Source organism: Rhinoderma darwinii, chromosome 2 (genome assembly GCF_050947455.1).
Source record: "Rhinoderma darwinii isolate aRhiDar2 chromosome 2, aRhiDar2.hap1, whole genome shotgun sequence".
Taxonomy (NCBI): domain Eukaryota; kingdom Metazoa; phylum Chordata; class Amphibia; order Anura; family Rhinodermatidae; genus Rhinoderma; species Rhinoderma darwinii.
The window spans coordinates 231,294,556-231,318,655 of record NC_134688.1 but is presented as its reverse complement, the minus strand read 5'-3'; the positions used below and the strand labels follow the sequence as shown (position 1 = coordinate 231,318,655).

The 24,100-nt window shown below is 41.8% G+C and overlaps 1 protein-coding gene and 1 long non-coding RNA gene across 2 annotated transcripts in view; one reads left to right on the top strand and one right to left on the bottom strand.

Annotated features, from left to right (window-relative positions):
- Positions 1-799: 799 nt before the first annotated feature.
- The window catches only part of TLCD3A (TLC domain containing 3A), a 36,358-nt gene continuing 13,057 nt past the window's right edge, over positions 800-24,100 (bottom strand). Inside the window, exons 2-5 of the mRNA XM_075852922.1 lie at positions 13,461-13,544; positions 6,895-7,111; positions 3,875-3,970; positions 800-1,650 (exon numbers count right to left, since the gene is read on the bottom strand). Of these exons, the coding sequence (XP_075709037.1) occupies positions 1,381-1,650; positions 3,875-3,970; positions 6,895-7,111; positions 13,461-13,544 (667 nt within the window). The 3' untranslated portion in view covers positions 800-1,380. The remainder of the gene's footprint in view (positions 1,651-3,874; positions 3,971-6,894; positions 7,112-13,460; positions 13,545-24,100) is intronic.
- On the top strand, positions 8,876-13,874 carry LOC142742800 (uncharacterized). Its single transcript, XR_012881438.1, has 3 exons — positions 8,876-8,977; positions 13,078-13,164; positions 13,485-13,874. It is a non-coding gene; the product is annotated as an uncharacterized LOC142742800 (long non-coding RNA).

The window sequence follows — 24,100 nt, the reverse complement described above, 5'->3', positions numbered from 1 at the left end:
TCACCGACACACTTTAGCAGTGAATCGGGTCTGTGAAAAATGGTCCGAGTCTCCGATCTGCAGACACTCGGTAGTGTGCATGAGCCGTTAGCATCCCTGTAATGAAATGTAGCAAAACACTTACTGAATGGAGGGAAGGGAAATGTTTACATCTGTGGCCTTCTTCATTTTGTGCGTGCTTGGGTTATCAACATTCCCATTAATAGCTTAGTATAAGCCAGTCATTTTAAACTCCAGAACAAAAACGTACAAAACTGGGTGGTGTCAAATACAGGGCCTAAAGGAGCGGTGCAGAACACCGGGATTCTCTCTTTGGTGTTTTTTGAATGCTTGTCTCATACAATGCCCGCTCAGGCCCTGCACCGGGCATAACACCGTGTATCAGCTTTGCCCGGAGTGTTTCTTTACATGGCTTAATTGTTTATATGAATCAATCTTCAGCACGCAATATCACTATTATTTTCAGATAAAAAATAACTTCTATCAATAATGATTTTTTGCTCGTACATCTAGCTTTAGTGCTTATTGTGATTACCAGTATGCCAAGTGTAACAGCACATGTGGTCATTTACTGTCTGACCGAAGTTCATGGGTTTGCACCCTACATTTGGTGTGCTACAAAAAAAAACTAAATAACATATTACATCACCTTTTTACAAAGCCAATGGCTTATTGCCCAACGTATAAAGTGGAATAGCCATTGCTGCACCTATTAAAAACCAGTAAGCTAAAACCTGGACACCTGTAATAAATCTTTTCACAAATCACGTATAAACCAAAAAGACATCGTACATAGGAATAGACAGGAATTGTTCTAGCTTTCCCCCAATAAGTTTAATGATTAACCATCACAACCAACTGTCCGATGACTAGACCGTTTTCCGCTCTATAAAATGCCATGTAGACAGCACCATTTAAAAGGCTCTAAATATGGAAAAACACCTCGTTGTGGAAAAAAACTATTTCTTATTGATCTAGAAAAATGCAATGCTATTCTAACTAAACATCATAGGTCTCTTAAAATGTACATTCTCTCTATTTCACTATAGTAAAATGAAGTTGTAAAAGAAATACTCTTCAGATTACCCATAACAAAATATAGTGCAATTCTGTAGATGTAGAAAATCACATTGTGATTTATAAAACCACCATCTTTTCGTATCTAAAATATAGAAATGTAGTGTTTGTGTAACTTGGAAGCGTATTCCAAAACTCCATAACATTTTGGTTTCAATACATATCAGGTAGTCCCTGTCCATGAACAGGACCACAGTAGCCCTAGGGCTGTAACACAATCATGGAGTAGTAGTCCAGTCCCTTCGACTTATTAAAATAAAAACTCAGTCACATAGCATGACTGCAGCTTACACATATTAGACGTTATCGATCTTTGCTGGAGGCTGAATTCCTGTATATTCTCATGGCCTTTCTGCAAATTAGCCAAAACCAATATATCTGTGGGGCCATCATGGTGGCATTTGTGATGTTGCAATGCAGGGGAATGTTGAAAGGCACTTTGTATAGTGGAATCCCAAACTGCTTCCCGTAGGCATGGTACATGAAAGGAAACAGTAGGATACGGCAGGCAAAAAAGGTCAGCAGGACAAAGGCGCCGTTCACTTTGTGCAATATGGAGTTCTGCAGATTCAACTGTTGAAAATCAAATACACTGCATTAGTATGGATGCAAATTTTATACCAGTCACCATGAACTACTTGTCTATGGTGGTCACTAGATCTACAACACAAACTTATAGCATATTCATTAGCATATCATGGCATTATCTATACATTACTATATGCTAAAATATACTGCACAACGGCAGACATTGAGAAATACACTAAAAAAGTACGGTTTAATGGGTAGTTTTAAATAAACTAAAAAGCACATAGTTTGTGGCAAGATGTTAGGACAGCCGACTCCGCATGCAGCTCATCAATTCAATACATTGATGTGGACGGGGTCGCCAACCTTCCGTAAATTCCTGTACAGTCCATAAAAATAAGCCACTTTTATATAGCGTCTGTAAAAAATAAACGATGCGTCCGTGATTGAAGCTGGAGGAGCTTGTACAGGTTACTGTGACTGGAATTATCAGCATTTTACCATTCACAGTACATGTTACTAATGTGTTTATATTAATATTCTTAGATATTGACATATTACTTTATTATTAATTTTGTTTTTTTAATTTGTCCATAAAAAATACAAAATGAGGTTGGCAACCCTGGATGGGGTAACGGACACTTCCTAAGAAAACACTACTGGCAGAACTTTCATAAACATTGGTGGAAGTCCACAAAATGTCATTTGTACATAAATAATACCACTTTAATTTAAAAAAAGAGCCCATCTGTCCTTGCCAAAGTTGTGATCGACGTGTGGTATGATGCACAATAGCAGAAAGAAGGAAACAGAACATTAGATTGTTTAAGGTTTTCTTCAGTCTTATGTAAATAAAAGCATAACATTTTAGAGAATGGGACAAAGTTAAAAGTACAAATTGGTGCTAAAAATAGCCTGCTCGATAGACCGTGGGTGTCAGCTGTATATTACAGATGACACCTCGCACTAACAGCCCGTATCGAAGACAACTTAGATCCCGACTGTTTAACCGCTTAGATGCCGTGTGAAGTAGCGACTGCGGCATCTAAGTCGTTAGGCAGAGGGGAACCGCTCCCGTCACCCCATCGGCGCACCAAGAACACGATTGTGGGGTGCTGATGGTTGTCATGGCAGCCTGGGGGCCTGATAAAAAGCCCCCAAGTCTGCCATGTTGGTCCTCTTATTAAGCCCTGCACCCACCCTCCAGCCACTGATTGATACTTTTATCCCGAATATATGGAATAAAGCTGTGCATCACATTCGACGCACCACAAACATCTAAAATCCCCTAAACTGTGGCAATTTACCCAAGTGACACACCGCTGTAATTGTCGGTCACTAGTCTGGAACTTCTTTATAACGTGCGTTTTTGCACCCAATCTGCGCTATGTGACATGTAAAGTAAATAAAACCTTGTTGTTCTCCATTAGCATTTAAAAGTAGGCCCCACACCTTTTCTAAACGTTATTAACACGGCTGCCTCCTCCCTGCTCCTCATAACAGTGTGACTAGCAGGTAGTGAATGAATAAGACTGGGAGCTGCAGAAACCACTGATGGTATGTAAATTGGCAGTATATTGTACTGCCTGCCAGCCTATCTGCCACTTTAAATGGTGAGGGCTTGGAGCTTTTCATGGAAGCAGGGAATGACACTTTCGGAAGAACTTTTCCCCCAGCACACAGCCCCAGCTATCAGACACATGGCTCCCTGAGTACCCAGATGTCTGGACAATGAGAGTGATTTGCATACCTAGAGGATGAGCTGGCAGAGAATGCTATATGCAGGGTAAAAAATGCCCATGGTATGGAGAACTTTCTGTATGGGGACACCTCCCCACCAATTTCTACCACATGACCCTCTGCCCCAATGCTGCAGCCCCCTACCACTAATACCACATACATACACGGGCAGACATCAGATGAGAAGGACCTGCGTAGGATTTTTTTTAAAATAAAGCACTATATAGTGCTGCAGGATCGATCAGTGGTCATGCGGGGGGCAGAATGTAAGCAACCCCCCTTTAAACGAGGAAGTGCTGGGGAACTCATTAGCAGAGCATCAGGACCAGGTATGTACTAGTAAGTATTTAAAAAAAACAAAGCCACATTATTTATTATGGGGTCAACTCGCTGCTTCTTTATTACTTCAAAAAGTTCTTGCCCCTTTAAGTATTGTAAATCGCTAAAAAGAGAGCAGACCTTTTATATATATATATATATATATATATATATATATATATATATATATATATATAACCCAAAAACATACCTGTATTAAAACCTTTCCAAGTGATACAAATGGTGTGCTCATTTCTGCTACTAAGAGACAGCCGACATAAAAATCTCCAATATCTCCTCTTATAAACTGCAAAATAGAAGCAAAATAAATAAGAAAATGAAGATCAGCATATGTGGTGTATAAGACTCGTCAGAACGACATGGTATGACACTCATGTCGATACACGTATTGTCTGAACGGAGTCTAGCTTGAGGTATTTGATATTTACATGGTGATTTGCGTAGTAAGGGCAAACCTGTGATCACATCTTGTATTTGATAAAATTACTCTAGCCTAAATGCTACTATTACTGGAATTACCATGATACTAGTATGAAAACATATATTACACACATATAGAAGTGTTCACATCTAAAAATATACAACACTTAAGACTGTAAAAACGACTGTACACACTACTATAGGATAGCTACACTCTTCTTTCTAGCATGTAGTGCAATGAATAATGTCCTATTAGAATAACCTCTATGCCCCTTTTAGGGTATATGAACATTACAAGTGATGGTGGTCACCTGCTCAGGGCCCCTCTCTATTGGCCAGAATGGAGACCCTGAACGCACGTTAATCCCTTCCCAGTTACATTACATGGTGTATCCCAATAATGTAACTAGTAATGAATGGCCAAGTAATGGATTTTAAATTCGTATTTGTTTAGAACCTCAGGCAAGTACAGGTTTTGCCATCATCATCCTCAACAGTGCACAGATATGGTATGAGCCTAGGCCTATACATAATTACTATAAAAATTTTGAGTGGTTTAACCCCTTAATGACCAAGTCTTTTTTGGCTTTCATGATCAAGTATTCTTTTTCGTTTTTCATCGTCTTATTCTAACAGCCATATATATTTAATTTTTCTGTCGATGTAGCCATATGTGGGCTTGTTTTTTGCAGGACGAGGTGTATTTTTCATTGTCACTATTTTGGTAAACATGGGACTTCTTGAATTTCTTTCATTATAATTTTTTTTGGGGGGGGGGGGGTAACAATTTTGCCCCTGTTTTTTTGCTTTTTTTTTTTTGAAGCGTTCAACCTTGCAGTTTAATTCATCTGTTAACTTTATTTTTCGTTCCGATACTATTTATGTATATTTTAAAACATTTATTTTTTTTACACTTTTAAAAAATGGATTTGTTTTTAATGTACACTTTTAAAAAAAGAGTTTAACAGTTTCTAATTTATTTATTTTTTAGTCCCACTAAGGGACGTTACAATGCAATCTTCTGATCACTGATATAATGCTTTGGTATAGTCCGTAAACCAAATCATTATTGCCTCTTAGTATAAGGCCTTATTTACACGAGCGCGTTAAATGTCCGTGAGACGGCCGTTGAATCAACGGACGTCCCACAGACCTTTGTAATTCAATGTGGCCGTTAACACGGCCGTTGTTTCAACAGACCGTGTGAAGGATCCGTGAGAAAATAGGACATGTCCTATTTTTTGCCGCTTCACGCATCCCTCCATAGACTTCAATCTATGGGGGATGCGTGACATAGAGTCCCACAGTGCGGAGCACGTGTGTACATTGGATGTGAAAAACTGCCGATTTTCGCGTCCGAGATGCGCAACGCTCTTGTGAATCCGGCCTAAAACTGACAAGCAATCTATTAGACCATGCCTCTGGCACAGCATATAGCCATGGCAGGCCTGGGGGTCTTTGTTAGACCCCCGGCTGCCAAGGCAACCCGTAAGTGGCCAGCGATCGCGGTGCTCTCCCTCTGTCAAAACACTTAAATGCCGCAGTCGCTGACCGTGGTTTCTCCAATCCCAGCCATTGCAACGGGAGCTCAGCTCTCAGTCACAGCCAAGCTCCAGTGGTAATCGAACGGGCACAGCTCTGCGCCCATGCGATGAACATTGTGGCACGTCACAATGCGGAACCCTTCCCATGACGTTCATGTATGTGTAAAGGGGTTAAGCCCCCCTCGTTGTCAGACAAGTGACTAGTTCTCTTTAAGGTCAAGTTCACACTAATATTTGTCTTCTTTTGACACACACGAATAAAGATGTATATAAAAAAAAGAATATCCCAAAAAAACACTTGTGCCAATTCACCTCTACTGTCATTTAGGCTCCCACAATGCATTGCCCTCTGGTCGCAGAAAACAAGCACAATTTTAAATTTAGCTTAAAGGGGTTGTGCCACAAAACACATGTATCCCCTATCCACAGGATAGAGGATACATGTGTGATCGCTGGGGGTCTGACCACTGGGACCCCCAGCGGATAAGGAGAACGGGGAACCGGAAGTTCCCCGAAGTGCTCCATGGGAAGCTTGGGATTTTGGGGTTCGGTGTCCAAAAGCTCCATAGAAACGAATGGAGCACCGGTCACGAATGCGTGGCCGACGCTCCATTCATTTCTATGGAGTTGCTGGACACAGAACCCGGATGTCCCAAGCTTCTCGTGGGGGACTTTCGGTTCCCCGTTGTCCTTATTGCTGGGGGTCCCAGCAGTCGGACCCCCAGCAATTACACATGTATCCTCTATTCTGTGGATAGAAGATACATGTGTTTTGCAGCACAACCTCTTTAAACGGTTGTTGGAGATTAGAAAAGTTTTTTGTCCATAGGCAGATCAGCCCCTTTTAAGTGACTGGTATTAAAGCTTAATCCCCAGTCACAGTCCCCTAACAAACCTCCCAACCATCATCAAAAAGATGAATAACCCATTTGGCTAACGTTTAGCCACACCTCCAATCCTGCCCATAGACACCCAGTTCCCTTTGTGCCCCCACACCGTAATAGTGCCCATCTTTGGGTAACAAACTGTAAGAGTGCTCCTTTGTGCCCCACACACTTTCATAGTGCCCTCTTTGTACGGCACACAGTAATAGTGTCCGCACACAGAGACGATACCTCCTTGCATTAAATTTGTAGCATCTAAAGCTTAACCACTAAATATTTTCAATTTGTAGGATTTACTGTTAGTCTGACTGGCATACTGCCATAAATCATAACCTTCAGTTCCACTGTTCTTTTGCACTTACCAGTCCAACTGGCACAAGGATGGTCAGGGTAGCTATGTGATGAACTAGCATTAGAAATTCTTTCTGCAGGAGGCTGTTTATTGCAGCTGAAAAATGATCTTTCCCATTTAGGACCTTGCTGTCTTGACACTTGTACCAATGACGAAGATACATAGCGTACGTGTCATACATCATGTATGGGATTAGGACCCACAGATATGTTGTAGCCAGCCAGTGTCTGTGGGGAACAAAAACACAGCATTAATATGCCCTTGTGTCATACTTTTTGTAAATATCATGGTCTGCTCGCTCTCCAAACTCGCTCAGTTTAATATTTCTTCTCAAGCCTTTGCTCCTAGTCTTTTACAATTCCAAATGATCTAGAAGTTATTTGACAGTAACGTTGCTAAACTGGAATTCTGTGCTTTTATATGGGCACAGAACCCCTGGTGACATAAAGGCTATGTACACCTTTGAAACCCTTTTTTTTTTTTTTTTTTTTTTTTTAAATATTTTTACTTTTTGAAATGCAGCTGCTTTGAATCCTGTATACAGAGCAGCTGCATCGAGCGCTGAAAGCTGTAACTATCGGGTCAACGCGACTGACTGGTTCAGTGAAAGCGGGTCCTGCATGTGTTGTTTATGGTCGATACTTTGTCCGTAAATTATCTTTACTGTTTGTGTGATTGTAAGGGTATGTTCACACAGCTTCTTTTAAGCGGTTTTTCATTCCTCCAAACATCTGCCCATTGATTTCAATGGGAAAAACTGTGTTTTGTTCCGACTAGGTGTTTCTTTTTACACGGACGTTTGAAAAAAAACGGCGTGTGAAAAAACTTCCCGTAAAAAGAAGTGTATGTCACTACTTGGGCCGTTTTAGGAGAGTCTGGTCTGCAAAAGCAGACCAGAATAAGACGCTCTGTGAGTTACTGGCAACGGGCACATGCTTGGTAAAAAAAACAAAAACTGATGAGTGAATAGCCCCATTGAATTGCATGGGCCAGTGTGCTGTCTATTGTTAAAGTGGACAGCAAATTGACGAGACAAGGCCGTATTCTGCCCTCCCGGACACGGATTTCAGTATTGTGAGAGTTATATCTGGCTGTGGTGTCGTTTTTGTAATACTTACAATTTTTTTGTTTGATCGCATCGCTCTGTAAGGGAGTTCAGCGTATTCATGAGCTGCAGCTAAACCCCAGACACTTTTGCCCTCCCGCTGATTGTCCGTTTTCTCCCTATGCATAGTAATAGGCGGGGTTATTACTACCTGGTAAAGTTGGTGACAGATTCCCTTTAATCAATAAGGCCTATGTACCCCAAAATGGTGCCATTAAAAAATAAAAATCTTGTCCCGCAATAAAAAAAAGCTCTCACACAGATAAACCAAAAAAAATTAAAACATTAAGGCAACAAACTATTTTTTTCGATGAAGTGTTTTTACTGTGCAAAAGTAGGAAAAAAAAAAAAAAGTTTGGTATCGCCGTAATGGTACTGACCCATAGAATAAAATGTACATGATATTTATGCCACATTTATGAACAGTCTAGAATAAATCAAACCAAAGGGAAAAAAAAGGAAAAAAAAAAACAGTTGCTAAATTGCTTTATTCCTTTATCCCCCCCCCCCCCCCAAAATAAGTTGATAAAAGTTCATCAATAAGATATATGCACCTCAAAATGTTCACATTAGAAAATACTACTAGTTCCCAAAAAAAAAAGCCATCATACAGCTACGTTGATGGGAAAATAAAAAAAGCTATGGCTCTCATGGGGATTTTCTGAGTTCTACCAAAAAGTAGCAGGGGCAGGAGGAATGCATCATGTTAAAAAAGGGCCATAAATCACGTCACAGATTTGCGGGGGATTCCAGCGCCCCGGGCCTCCACTGTTCATTGACATGGCTGAAGCGATGATGTGCTTGTATACCCACATGATTGCTGCAGCCAATCACTGGTCTCAGTGGGTAGATGGCACAGAATCACGAGGCCGGTAATTAACTGCAGCTATCACGTGGGTATACGGGAACGTCATTGCTGGAGCTATGTCAATAAACAGCGGTGGGGGAGGATCAGAGCAGCGACGCTGGAACGTCGGGGATCTGTGAGGTGAGTAATGGCTCTTTTTATTATTAATGCATCCCTCCTACCCCTGCTACTTTTTGGAATAACTCAGAAAATCCCTTTAATACCAAAATAGGATTGGTCCTTAAAGCGTACCTGTCGTTTCAAGTGACTTTTCAGAATAAACTGTCATATTTGTGCACATGAGAAATAACACTATTTATGGTTATTAAAGGAGCTTAACTCCAGAGGGTGCGAAGACTAGCTGCAATGATGTCTCCCATATACAGAACACAGATCAGAGGAGATCTGCTGTTCAATCTCTTTGTAGCCCACCCTCAGAAGCAGCACCATGGAGGACATGGAGGGTTATGGGAGAACCCACCATTACTGAAATGAAGGTGCAGAAGACTCAGGTGAGCGCTTTTCTCCTTCGGCTGTGATTAGCGCTCATAGTCAGGCTGAAGATGGCTTACGCAGAATGTCTACAGATTGACAGCGAGTGCTGATCACAGCCGAATGCACAGGCTTACTTCATTCCTGATATACACATGTCATAGAACAACCGTTCGCAATACTCTCTTCTGAATTTCTTGGCTACTGCTGGCCAGAGGAGTCCCTTGTGTTGGCACTCCTAGAAATGACCCCAAATATAATGCAGATCCAGACGACACATTACGTCTAAATGAGGTTTAGAATTGTGGTGAGGTGCTGGTTAGCAAAACACGGATAGCATCAGGAATGATCCATAAAAACATCCCTCCGCTTCTCCTCTACCTGAAACAAGGTGTTTCTGCATAATTTTGTGGCTTATATTTTCTGATGATGCCTCGGATACATTCATTATGTAATTACAAGACTACTGTGGATTAAAAGTGAATATTTCATTCAATTTTCCATATCAGCAGCATCCTATATCCGGCAACACCCTTTGGCTGGCCAGGTATCCTCTCCATTTTGCTTCCTGCCCTTCATTTATTCGCCAGGTGTTTTCACTTGGTGTCGGGTGCATGTCACTTCTTTCTGCATCAATCTCTGTTAGCATACATACATACAGCCCACTGAGGAAGTGGTGGGCCTCCTCAGATAACTGGGGAAGTGGAGGGAAGCACAAGTTTTACTACTTAAAGCGAGGGTAAGTGCTGTGACTACCATAAAAGCTTACCTATACTTTCAAAAAATGTTTGACACGTCAGAAGTTTTGATCAGTGGGGGGTCTGAACGCGGAGACCCCCACTGATCGCTAAAACACACCGGCAGAAGCGCTCAGGCGAGTGCTGTGCCACTTCAGCTCTGCTCTCCTCGGAAAGCCAAGCGAGCAGTGTACAGACTCAGACTTTCTATTGAGCCTTTACACCTCTTGCTTAAGAGGCTCTGTCACCAGATTTTGCAACCCCTATCTGCTATTGCAGCAGATAGGCGCTGCAATGTAGATTACAGTAACGTTTTTATTTTTAAAAAACGAGCATTTTTGGCCAAGTTATGACCATTTTTGTAGTTATGCAAATGAGGCTTGCAAAAGTCCAAGTGGGTGTGTTTAAAAGTAAAAGTCCAAGTGGGTGTGTATTATGTGCGTACATCGGGGCGTTTTTAATACTTTCACTAGCTGGGCATCCTCTTCTCTTCAGAACGCCCAGCTTGTGACAGTGCAGATCTGTGACGTCACTCACAGGTCCTGCATCGTGACGGCCACATCGGCACCAGAGGCTACAGTTGATTCTGCAGCAGCGATCTTACCTGCAAACGCTGATGCTGCTGCAGAATCAACTGTAGCCTCTGGTGCCGATGTGGCCGTCACGATGCAGGACCTGTGAGTGACGTCACAGATCTGCACTGTCACAAGCTGGGCGTTCTGAAGAGAAGAGGATGTTACTTCTCATCAGAGCGCCCAGCTAGTGAAAGTATTAAAAACGCCCCGATGTACGCACATAATACACACCCACTTGGACTTTTACTTTTAAACACACCCACTTGGACTTTTGCAAGCCTCATTTGCATAACTACAAAAATGGTCATAACTTGGCCAAAAATGCTCGTTTTTTTAAAATAAAAACGTTACTGTAATCTACATTGCAGCGCCGATCTGCTGCAATAGCAGATAGGGGTTGCAAAATCTGGTGACAGAGCCTCTTTAGCTTTGAGGAAAGCGGAGAAGAGCCGAGCAAAAACTAAGTGGTCCCCCACCGATCAAAACTTCTGACATGTCACTATGGCATGTCAAAAGTTTTTGGAAAGTAAATGTACACTTTAACCCTTTCACGACCAAGGGTCATTGATGCCCCTGTGTCTTAGGGCCTGTTCACATCAGCTTTGGCTTTCCATTCCGGGGTTCAGTCGGAGGTTTCCGTCGGGTGAACCCCGCAACGGAAAGTCAAACTGAAACCACAGCTTCAGTTTCCGTCACTATTGGTATCAATGGTGACGGAAACATTGCTAATGGTTTCCATTAATCACCATTCCGGCAGGTTTCTGTTTTTCCGACGGAATCAATAGCGCAGTCGACTCAGTCGTTAAAACGGAAACCTGCCGGAATGGTGACGAACGGAAACCATAAGCAATGTTTCCGTCACCATTGATACCAATAGTGACGGAAACTGAAGCTGTGGTTTCAGTTTGACTTTCCGTTGCGGGGTTCACCCGACGGAAACCTCCGACTGAACCCCGGAATGGAAAGCCAAAGCTGATGTGAACAGGCCCTAAGACACAGGGGCATCAATGACCCTTGGTCGTGAAAGGGTTAAAGTGTACATTTACTTTCCTGATGTGAACAGGCCCCAAGTCAAATTTTCCATTTTTGATATACACTTCTTTAAACGATAATATCTTTGGAACCGCTTTGAATATCACAACTATTTTTACAAGACTTGTGAGTCTTTCATTTTCTAGATTAGTTTAATTATTTCAGTGTTTTACATTTTTATTATGAGCAGACAAGTCACAAAATTTTTAAAAAAAAACAACACATTTTTTAAATTTTTATATATATTTATCTAGCACTATATCTATATCAAACGCCGATGCTGCTGCAGAATGAAATGTAGCCTCTGGTGCCGATGTGTCCTCGCTCGTCCGACACGATGCAGGACCTGGGGCAGGAAGTGACGTCACAGCGTGATCTCTGGAGAACACGCTGTGTCTGCACTGCCAGAAGCTGGGCGTTCTGAAGAGAAGTGGATGATGCTGATTCGTCAGCATCATACACTTCCATTCACAACGCCCAGCTAGTAAAAGAAGTAAAAACGCCCAGATGTTACATACACAATACACGCCCAGTTGTACTTAACTTTAAACACGCCCAGTTGTACTTAAGAAAGGCTCATTTGCATAAATATAAAAATGGTCATAACTTGGCCAAAAATGCTTGTTTTTGAAAAAAAAAAACAACGTTACCCTTATCTACATTGCAGCGCCGATCTGCTGCAATAGGAGATAGGGGTTGCAAAATCTGGTGACAGAGCCTCTTTAAGTAGCAAAAGTGTTTCCCACTTTCTCAGTCATTTGAGTAGGGCTACCGCTTCCTCAGTGGTCACAGTGGGCTGCTGTATGTATGTATGTATGTATGTATGTATGTATGCTAACAGAGTATAGGTACACTTTAAGGGACGTTCTTTTCGAACAACTTGGGATAAGCAAAACCTCAAATGAGAAACATCCCCGATTGCGTTTACCGGTCATGTTTTGCTTTTTTTTGGTTAATTTTAAGGGTATGAACACACACGGCGTATTCAGGGCGGATACACTGCGTCAAGCTGCGCAGCGTATCCGTCCTGAACACCGCAGGGAATGGCGTCCGAAATCCGGCACCACTTAATTTGCGCTGTGTAGGTTATCGAACATACTTACTCACTACTTGCCCCCGCTCTATAACTTTTTTCATGGTTGGAATTTAGCAGCGACACAGTGAAGCAGAACAGGGTTTGGGGGGCCCAGTTCTAGAGATAGGTGCGGATATGTCATAAATGTCTCATGGGAAAACCCCTTTAAGGACAAAGTGTTACGAAAAAACGATCTCAGAATCACTTGGATAAGTAAAACCATTCCAGAGTTATTGCCACATAAAGGGATAGGTTAGATTTAAAAAACGGGGCTGGTGCTGAAGGCGAAAATAAGCTTGGTCCTGAAGGGGTTAATCTTTTGTTTCATAGGACACGGCCTCACAGCTGAAAACTCCCAGTAAAGATCATGAGAAATATTGTTGGGCTGGAAAACGGCTTATAAATTCATGAACAGATGTAAGTTTCCCTTATAAAGGCTTATGTCATACCATAGATAAGATCATTAGGAACCTGGTGAATATATGGTAATGCATGATAAAACATGTCTATGGAGCACCCAATCCACATAGACTATGAATATTTATGTAACAAATAATTGTTCTAGACCAAGAAATAAGTGTTATCTGTGACTAAACATTTCTCGGCTCTACATACTTAGGAGGGACAATCTACGTTCTTTTGATAAAATTAATAAAATAAAAAAATGAATCCGCACATACAAAATGTCTCGTGTCCTGTTCTCTTGCACTTACCTGTCAAATTTCACATCTTTGCAGGAAGTTGTTACGATTATTCCAGAAACAGCAGCAAGAGCTCCTTGAACAGAGGAAACGATTCTGAAATACAAAGGATGAAAGAGGAGCTGAAATAAAGTTTCTTTGGACCAATCTGTACCATGCTGTAAAGAGCTGTATACATCATCACTATATATATATACACACACACACACACACACACACACACACACACACACACACACACACACACTTCTTCATGCAAATTAGATTCCACTATTGGGTTATACTATAAATCCAAACTTTTTGTCTTGTACTGCAGTGTAGCAACGTTTCAGAAAGGATTGAAATTTCAAGAGAGATCTGGAGTTCCATTTTGGGTTCTACTCTGATATAACTCCAGAGTTCTCTTCAGCTTAAAAAAATGAAAAATATCAGCTCTGTAGAATAAAGAAGTCAAAAATGTATGACCTGAGTGACTCGGGGAAGTGTGATCTTGGGGTTAACTACAGTAACATCAGGCTACTATTAACATTCTAAGCATTCAAATCAATGACAGTTTTCTTAGAATGTCAGATTTCAGTAACAGAAATCTCTGAGCAGTGCCAAGAGAGTCCGAGCATCTCTAGAGCTAATTCGTTGTTGAAATGAGTGGTGTTCTAAGGACAAAGACTTCTCCAATGTATCTATGACATATCAGAAGATCGATTTTATGGGATTCCCTCTGAAATCCACCTCCTTTCTCTTTACAGACAGCTGTAATGTTCCGCCCCCAACCTTTAAGCACAGTTCACACATAGTGTAAATGCTGCTGAATTTTCATACAGAAAATAGACAGCCTATTACAGTAGCAGCAAAATAGTTGTGAGGTTTGAACAAACCTCATCCACACGCTGCGTAAAAGAAATTAGCAGAAAAGACGTGCTGACACTGATCTGCGGATTCTCAATCTGCAGCATGTCAATTTATCTTACAGAAAAGCTGCGAAGTTCCCGCATGAAACTTCCCAACAGAAATCCCACAGTATTTATGATACATGTGAACTCAGGCTGTGTTCACATCAGCGTCAGGCATTCCATTGATGGGTTCCGTGAGACCTTTCCGAACGGAGACAAATGGAAACCATTTGCAACGGAAGCCTTTCCATTTAAATCAGTGGAAATACAAACGGAAGCTAGGGTTCCCATTTGCCTTTCCATTGATGGGTTCCTCCGATGGAAAGGTCGGACGAAACACATCAACGGAACCGAACGCTGATGTGAACAGGCACTTAGCCATACACTGCAGCTCTGCATGTTCAAGCTGACTGCAATTTATAAGCACAGGCCTGCTAAAGGGGACAACCACAAATGAGCATTTACAGGGACCATAAAAAAGGTCAGCTTTTTTTCCCTCCAGAAACTGCCACTCATGTCCATAGGTTATGTCTAGTATTGCAACTTAATCGTATTAGGGTATGTTCACACGGCGGGGGTCCGTAACGGCTGAAATTACGGGGATGTTTCAGCCTGAAAACATCCCCGTAATTTCAGCCGTACCGGCATGTGCGGGCGCTTGAACGCCGCGTCAATTACGGCCGTAATTAGCGCTGCTATTCATTGGAGTCAATGAATAGCGGCTCCAATTACGGCCAAAGAAGTGACAGGTCACTTCTTCTACGCGGGCGTCTATTTACGCGCCGTCATTTGACAGCGGCGCGTAAATATACGCCTCGTGTGAACAGACAAACGTCTGCCCATTGCTTTCAATGGGCAGATGTTTGTCAGCGCTATTGAGGCGCTATTTTCGGGCGTAAATCGGGGCATAAACGCCCGATTTACGTCCGTAAATAGGCCGTGTGAACATACCCTTAGAGTGAAATGGGGCTGAGCTGCAATACCAGACACAGCCAATGGACAAGAGTTGGTGCTGTTTATGGAAAAATAAAAGCATGTCCTTTTTTCTAATCCTGTACAACACCTTTACGTAGGTCATATCATTTGTGTAAAAACAATATTAAAGTATACAGTACTATTAAATCCATTATTTACCCAAAAACTGTATTCTGTGCAAACACATACAAGCCCCCTCCCCCAGTCATTTACCTTTATTTATAACAACACTATTACAGTATTTGATTTTTATAGCAGAAACCGGGAAATCTCCTCAGGTAACTGACTTCGCTAACTGTTCCTTAATGTAGTCAGAAACCCCCAAAAACTTTGTGCAATAAACTATTCCACAATGATGTAATCACTTGGGAAGAGATATCCTGTGCGTTGTGGAACTGACCACCGTACCAAGATAACAGAGGGGTTCTGACAACACTAACTGAAAAAGTCAGGGACATGCAGAGCAGCTGAACTGGAGTGCCATTTTGTAGAAGAGCACCACTGTGCAGGGACCTGAAACATTCCGCCATTCAAGTAAAGGCAGCGGTGTTGCAGTTCCTGACACAGCGCCATTTAATACTGTGAGGAAGCCACTGCTCTTAGCTTGTGCTGCGCTACCTTCAATCTGAGCATCAGTGGGGGTCCCAGCTGTCCCAGAAATCTGCCAATAGTTCTTATGGTGGGAAAAGTATCTTATGCTGGTATTAAAACGGAGGTTTAGCAAAGTATCATTGCATTGCTAGACACGAGTACTTGACTACACCTGTATCCTTTTCACCTTACAAGGTTATATTGATAACATGTTTATACACGGTGAATAAATTAACAATGGAATAGCATGTAAAGTCAAGAAAGTCCTACACCCCGTGCAATCACAAGGCTCACGATCAATGGAATTCAAATAAAGTTTGACCTTACAATGACTACCCCTATCTGTACATTATCATGGTATAATACCATGCCTGAACCATGTGATAACAGTCCAGCGCAAACAAGAAAATAGCTACTTGTATAAAAGAATATATTCTACCATACAAGAAGTCACAGCGGTGACAATCTACACACACTATGCAGGGACATCTACCTGTAAAGCACTTTGTAGGTTAAAAAGGTATCACCTCTGCCTAAAATCTAAAATAACGAAGGGAAATAAGATCTGATAAAGAAGAAAGATGACGCGGTTGTAGCAGCCATGCTTGTGGATATTTTTGCATTGCAAATGCATCAAGTTCAATGATTAAAAACCGAATCCCTTACACAAGCAAATTTAGAATGCTTCCTATTTTTGCGGAGCTTAAGCTTTTATCGGGTTGCATATTAAATTGTAAGCAATTTTATCAAATTCGAAATTTGTAATCCTTCTCTTTAAAAAGAAATCCAAAAACCACTCATGTCAGGGCCCCCCCCATAGCAATCGCTTGGGGGACACATGGCAACACAGCCCCACATAATTTTGTATTTAAAGGGATTTGTTTTTTCTGGTTTTGGTTTCTTCCTCCCCACCCCTTATTATTACAGTTGGTATTTACCTGCTAGGTCAATTTGAGATCAGCTGAATGTACAAGCAGTTTCTGGAACTTTCCACGATGCGCTAAGCCTGCGCTTTTTACTGATTGGATGATGAGCAGCAATGGCTGGAAGATTTATTCTTTAAATTCTGGTGTTCGGCAGTATTCTGGGCCGTTTGAAGAGGATTCAAGACAAGCCATGGAGGATCTTCTGCAACAGCTGTTACGGAGAGCAGAGTCAGCGGGTGGTGAAGAATGGATAAGAAGATGCCTTAACGTAACAGAGCTGCCGCCGGAATAGGAAGGAAGACTGCTACAGGATGTGACGGAGCGGAGTGAGGCGGTACTTACAGAGGAGGAGCCGTGTCTTCCAGAGACTGACAGGAGGCCGTCCAAAAGAACAAGGAGGAGCCGGGTTATTTATTCACCGCCTCCTCATGGCAGCAGGAGCAGAAGCCGTGGTCGTTCAGTCGGCCAAAGGGCGGAGTTTTGCCGGTCAGCGGAGGGGAGACAGCGTCAGCGGTCAGTATCAGAGCGGAATGGGACACCTACAAGACAGAGTTTCCAGGGTCTTACGGAGTCAGAAGTGCGGGGAAGCGCCTCACAGCAGCAGTGTCGTACAGCTTCCTCAGGATAAGCTGCACAGCCTAGAGAGGGTTTAAATCTTGACCAGCAGGGCTTCGCTCCGCCTGCCGGTCTAAGGCCGGTAGAGAATCAGCCTGCCACGGAACCAGCGAGTGGGGAGATAAATTCTAACCAAAACGTCTATCTTGTTAATTTTATGAAGGTTTTATCTGATTTTATTGTTAAAGCTTCAGATCCTAGTTCAGCAGCTGGAGTATGGAGTGAACAGAAAAGCTCAAATGGCAATATGACAGAGAGTAACTCTAAGGTTATGTTCACACAGAGTATTTTGGGGGAGGAATATCTGCCTCAAAATTCCGTTTGGAACTTTGAGGCAGATATTCCTCTCCCTGCACTCCGATTTTTGCGGCAATTATCGCGCCGTTTTTCGCTCGCGGCCATTGAGCGCCGCGGGCATAAAACAGCGAGAAATACGCTTTCTCCTGCCTCCCATTGAAGTCAATGGGAGGTCGGAGGCGGAAGCGCCCGAAGATAGGGCATGTCGCTTCTTTTTCCCGCGAGGCAGTTTTACTGCTCGCGGGAAAAAGACGCCAACGCCTCCCATTGAAATCAATGGGAGGCGTTCTCGGGCCGTTTCTGCCGAGTTTTGCGACGCGGTTTCCGCGTCAAAAAACTCGGCAAAATACCCCGTGTGAACATAGCCTAATACTTCTGGCATTTTTCCACGTTTCTGACTGTTACTTTTGTTCCTTTATTAGATAAAGGTGCAGGAGTTGTAGAGACTTGTGTTAAAGAAGCGATTTCATCTGAAGTGTCACCTTTAGGATTTAATTTGCAAAAGAATATTAAAGAGCGCATTTGGCGTAATGAATATATTGAAGTCATCACTATTGCCTTCAGCTAAGGAACATATTGTTCGTAGTGATAAAAACGGTGAAAAGAATGAGGATTATAGGAAGCGTAGTATGCCAAGATCTTTTAACAATTGGTTGAAGGCGTTTTGTATATATTCTGCTGTTTTGGGTGAGAAATATCCGGATAAGTGTTGTGGATTATTTCAACATATTGATATTACACCATGTTCCAAATTATTATGCACATTGGATTTAAGTGTCAAACATTTAATTATTAGTTTTTCAATAAAACTCATGGATGGTATTGTGTCTGAGGGTATGTTCACACGGCCAAATTTCAGACGTATACGAGGCGTATTATGCCTCGTTTTACGTCTGAAAATACGGCTCCAATACGTCGGCAAACATCTGCCCATTCATTTGAATGGGTTTGCCGACGTACTGTGCAGACGACCTGTTATTTACGCGTCGTCGTTTGACAGCTGTCAAACGACGACGCGTAAAAATACAGCCTCGTCAAAAGAAGTGCAGGACACTTCTTTGGACGTTTTTGGAGCTGTTTTCTCATAGACTCCAATGAAAACAGCTCCAAAAACGGACGTAAAAAACGCCCTTAGGGTATTTTCACACGTAGTCAACAAAAACGTCTGAAAATCCAGAGCTGTTTTCAAGGGAAAACAGACCCTGCTTTTCAGATGTTTTTTGACCAACTCGCATTTTTCGCGGCGTTTTTCGCACCGTTTTCTACGTCCGTTTTTGGAGCTGTTTTCATTGGAGTCCTGCACTTCTTTTGACGAGGCTGTATTTTTACGCGTAGTCGTTTGACAGCTGTCAAACAACGACGCGTAAATAACAGGTCGTCTGCACAGTACGTCGGCAAACCCATTCAAATGAATGGGCAGATGTTTGCCGACGTATTGGAGCCGTATTTTCAGACGTAAAACGAGGCATAATACGCCTCGTATACGTCTGAAATTTGGCCGTGTGAACATACCCTAAGGGTATGTGCACACGATATCAAGCATTTACGTGTGAAAAGACAGACTGTTTTCAAGAGAAAACAGCTGCCTCGTTTCACACGTAAATGCTCCTCCTCGTATTATGCGAGGCGTCTGTGACGCTCGTAAATCTTGAGCTGCTCTTCATTGAGTTCAATGAAGAACGGCTCAAATTACATTGCAAAGAAGTGCCCTGCACTTCTTTGCAGAGGCAGTCAATTTACGCGTCGTCGTTTGACAGCTGTCAAACGACGACGCGTAAATTACAGGTCGTCTGCACAGTACGTCGGCAAACCCATTCAAATGAATGGGCAGATGTTTGCCCTATTTTCAGGCGCAAATCGAGGCATAATACGCCTCATTTACGCCTGAATGGGCAGATGTTTGCCGACGTATTGGAGCCGTATTTTCAGGGTATGTTCACACGGCGGGGGTCCGTAACGGCTGAAATTACGGGGATGTTTCAGCCTGAAAACATCCCCGTAATTTCTGCCGTACCGGCATGTGCAGGCGCTTGAACGCCGCGTCAATTACGGCCGTAATTAGCGCTGCTATTCATTGGAGTCAATGAATAGCGGCTCCAATTACGGCCAAAGAAGTGACAGGTCACTTCTTTGACGCGGGCGTCTATTTACGCGCCGTCATTTGACAGCGGCGCGTAAATATACGCCTCGTGTGAACAGACAAACGTCTGCCCATTGCTTTCAATGGGCAGATGTTTGTCAGCGCTATTGAGGCGCTATTTTCAGACGTAATTCGGGGCAAAAACGCCCGAATTACGTCCGTAAATAGGCCGTGTGAACATACCCTCAGACGTAAAACGAGGCATAATACGCCTCGTTTACGTCTGAAAATAGGTTGTGTGAACACAGCCAGAGGCAGCTGAGGGCTGGGGGCGTCCCTGCTCTGCCGTGTGAGATCGATATTAGTATCAATCTCACCCGTTTAACCCCTCCGATGCGGTGCACAATAGCGAGCACCGCATCTGAGTGGTTTTGGAGAGAGGGAGGGAGCTCCCTCTCTCTCCCACTGCCACCCGGCGCTAAGATCGCCGAGTGTCTGTGTCTCTAATGGCAGCCGGGGGCCTAATAAAGTCCCCCAGGTCTGCCTGGAGTGAATGCCTGCTAGATCATGCCGGAGGCATGACCTAGCAGATGCCTGTCCGCTTTAAACGGACAGGCAGTATACAAAAGTATTGCAGTGTATTACAATAGCGATCGGAGAATCGCATATTAAAGTCCCCTAGTGGGACTAGTAAAAAAGTGAAAAAAAAAGTTTAATAAAGTTAATTTAAAAAAAATGTGAAAAAAAAATGAAAAACCCAGCTTTTCCCCTTACAAAATGCTTTAGTATTAAAAAAAACAAAATAAAGTAAAAAAGTTACACATATTTGGTATCGCCGCGTCCGTAACGACCCAGACTATAAATCTATTACATTATTTAACCCGCAAGGTGAACGCCGTAAAAAATGTAATAAAAAACTATGGAAAAATTGCTGTTTTCTGTGAATACTGACTTTAAAAAAATGTGATAAAAAGTGATCAAAAAGTCGCATCTGCTCCAAAATGGTACCAATAAAAACTACAAGTCTTCCCGCAAAAAAAGCCCTCACACAACTGCATCGGCGAAAAAATAAAAACGTTACGGCTCTTCAAATATGGAGACACAAAAACAAATAATTTTGAAAAAAAAGCGTTTTTACTGTGTAAAAGTAGTAAAACATACAAAAACTATACAAATTTGGTATCGTTGCAATCGTAACCACCCGCTGAATAAAGTTATTGTGTTATTTATATCACACGGTAAATGCCGTAGATTTAAGACGCGAAAAAGAGTGGCGAAATTTCTGGTTTTTTTCTATTCCCCCCCCAAAAAAAGTTAATAAAAGTTAATCAATAAATAATATGTCCCCCAAAATGGTGCTATTAAAAAATACAACTTGTCCCGCAAAAAACAAGACCTTATACAGCTATGTCGACGCAAAAATAAAAAGGTTATAGCTCTTGGAATGCGACGATGGAAAAACGTCAAAAATGGCCTGGTCATTAAGGTTTAAAATAGGCTGGTCATTAATTTCGAAAATTCTAGCAGGAATCTCATTTTTTTTCGGAAATTAGTGGGATTACAACCAATCAATTATTTTCCTGTCAAGCAGTTACTAAAGGGCTATCGGAGGAATTTTTCTTGCTCAGATGGTAGGAGACCTATTTCTGTTAATCTTTTAAGTAAGTTGTGGTCTGCTTTGGCGCAAAGTTGTTTTGATAGTTTTGAAGTCTGTTTATTTCGTACAGCGTTTGTGGTTGCCTTTTTTGCAGCACTAAGAATAGGTGAATTAGTATTGATTAATAAAAAAAGTTAGTTCTGGTTTAGATTGTAAAGATGTTCAGTTGAGATTTGTTTGTATCTATTTTCTTAAGAAAGTCAAAAACAGATCAGTCTGGTCGTGGTTTCTCGATAAGACTAAATAAGTTTGAAGGTTCTGTAATTTGTCCCGTACTGAATGTTCAGGAATGGTTTAAAATTAGACCTTCAGTTGAGGGTCCTTTTTTGTTACACCAAAATATGTCTCCATTAACCAGGTTCCAATTTATTTAAATTTTAAAAAAATGTTTCGTTTTATTAGATTTAGGTAATTTTAAAAGGTCATTCCCACTCTTTTAGAATAGGTGCTGCTACAGAAGCAGCCAGATTAGATTTAGATGAGTCTAGATGAGTTTATTCTGTGCTATTTCTATGTTGGGGTTTGTGTTCCCATGGTATTTCACCTCAATTCAGAGTTTCACATGTCAGAACCTCTACAGAAGTCACTCCCTACAGCGCGATATTAGAGATATTCTCCGCGAGAAGCAATGATTTTAGGAGGAAACACCTCCATAACAGCATCTGATTGAACATGCCTCAACCCTTCTGTCACATTCCATATGAATACTAAAACCTCGGTATGCCTCCATATAAAATCAGAGGCATACGGAAGTATAGTAAGATTTCTACTATAGACAACTCGAAGGGTATAAGAACTATAAAAAGACAGGGTGCCTTTCTCCGGAGTGTTAATAACTTCTTATATTGAGCTGAAATACGGTGGTCTGATTTGCTGATATCTTTTGCATCCCGTTGTGAAGTGAAGGATTACAAATACATACCGCTGAACTTTTAAAGGGGTTTTCCAATATATATTATCATCCAACTTTTCTTTTAGTCTTGTCCCCCTTTAAAATCTTTAAATATACTTATGATCCACCGGTTATCGATCACATGTAAGTTATGAACTTAGATGTAATCAATAGCAGATCGATCCTGCGTGTCACAGACACGCAGGACCCGCTGTCACTGAACCAGTCAGTCCCACTGCTACATTTTTTTAAATAAAAAAAATAAAATAATTTTCAAAAGGTGTACATAGCCTTTAAAGAAATGAAATCCATGGATGCAATTGATAAAAACCATACCATACAGTGACTAATTACAGCCAAATAGTATGTGGCCCAAATATCAGTGCCATACAGCGGTGAAATAACAATAACAATGCTATACAGTTCCCCACCACCATACACTGCAAACATAATATGCTGTACAGAGCCTAAGGCTCTGTTCACGTCTGCGCCATGGAACCTTGGCAGAACGCATTAAAACGGGTTTTCCCATAATCATTATTTATTTATCACCTATGCACAGGATATAGGTGATAGATATCTGATTGGTGGGGTCTGACCGCGGAGACCCCACACCAAATGATAAGAATGAGCTTACCTTGCCGTTCCTATGAACCAGATATGAATGGAGTTGTATTGCGCATGCTCGACTACCGCTTCATTTATTTCTATGGGCTGCCGAATGCAATCCATTCATATGGGTCTCCCAGGAATGGCAAGGTAAGCATATTCTCATTTTTGGCAGGGGTCCCAGTGTTAAGACCCCCACTGATCAGATATTTTTACCTATCTTGTGGATAGGTGATAAATATTGATTATGGGAAAAACCCTTTAAAATCACTGGCATCCGTCGGGCTCCATTAGTGTCCATGGTGTAACGGCTCCAGAACTTCCGTTTTTTGGGATGGAACACAAGAATGGAAAAACCAGTACAAATGTGGACAAATCCAAACTCATAATGTCCCACAATACCACTATACAGTGACCAAATAACCGCTCCATACATGATGTAACCTAGTAACAGTGCTAGACAAGGTCGACATAAAACTGCTAAACAATTAACAATACAATTCGCGGTGATTCAGCCATCTTTGGCTCCTTCAGTAGGGGGGTGGCTGATGCACCCCTAAGACCAGCCCTGGGTGACATATAGAGAATATTAGTCTACTGAATTATAACACTAGTATGTATAATGGTCTACCACATTCACAGCATAAGTTACAGTGGGTTTGTTTAAAGAGGCTCTGTCACCAGATTATCAAATCCCTATCTCCTATTGCATGTCATCGGCGCTGCAATGTAGATAACAGTAACGTGCTTTTTTTTTTTAAACGATCATTTTTGACTAAGTTATGAGCAATTTTATATTTATGCAAATGAGCCTTTCTAATGGACAACTGGGCGTGTTTACTCTTATTTCCAACTGGGCGTGTATTGTGTTTTTAGCAACTGGCCGTGTTTACTTCTTTCACTGCACAATCACACTGTGCTGTGGATCATGCTGGGCTGGAACAATGAGAAGTGTAGGGCACTGATTAGTCACTGATTGGTCAGCGTCATACACTCCTCTGTACAACACCCAGTTGGTAAAAAGTAAAAACACGCCCAGTTGTCCATTGAGAAACTCATTAGCATAAATCTAAACTAGCTCATAACTTGCTCAAAAATGATCGTTTTTCAAAATAAAAAC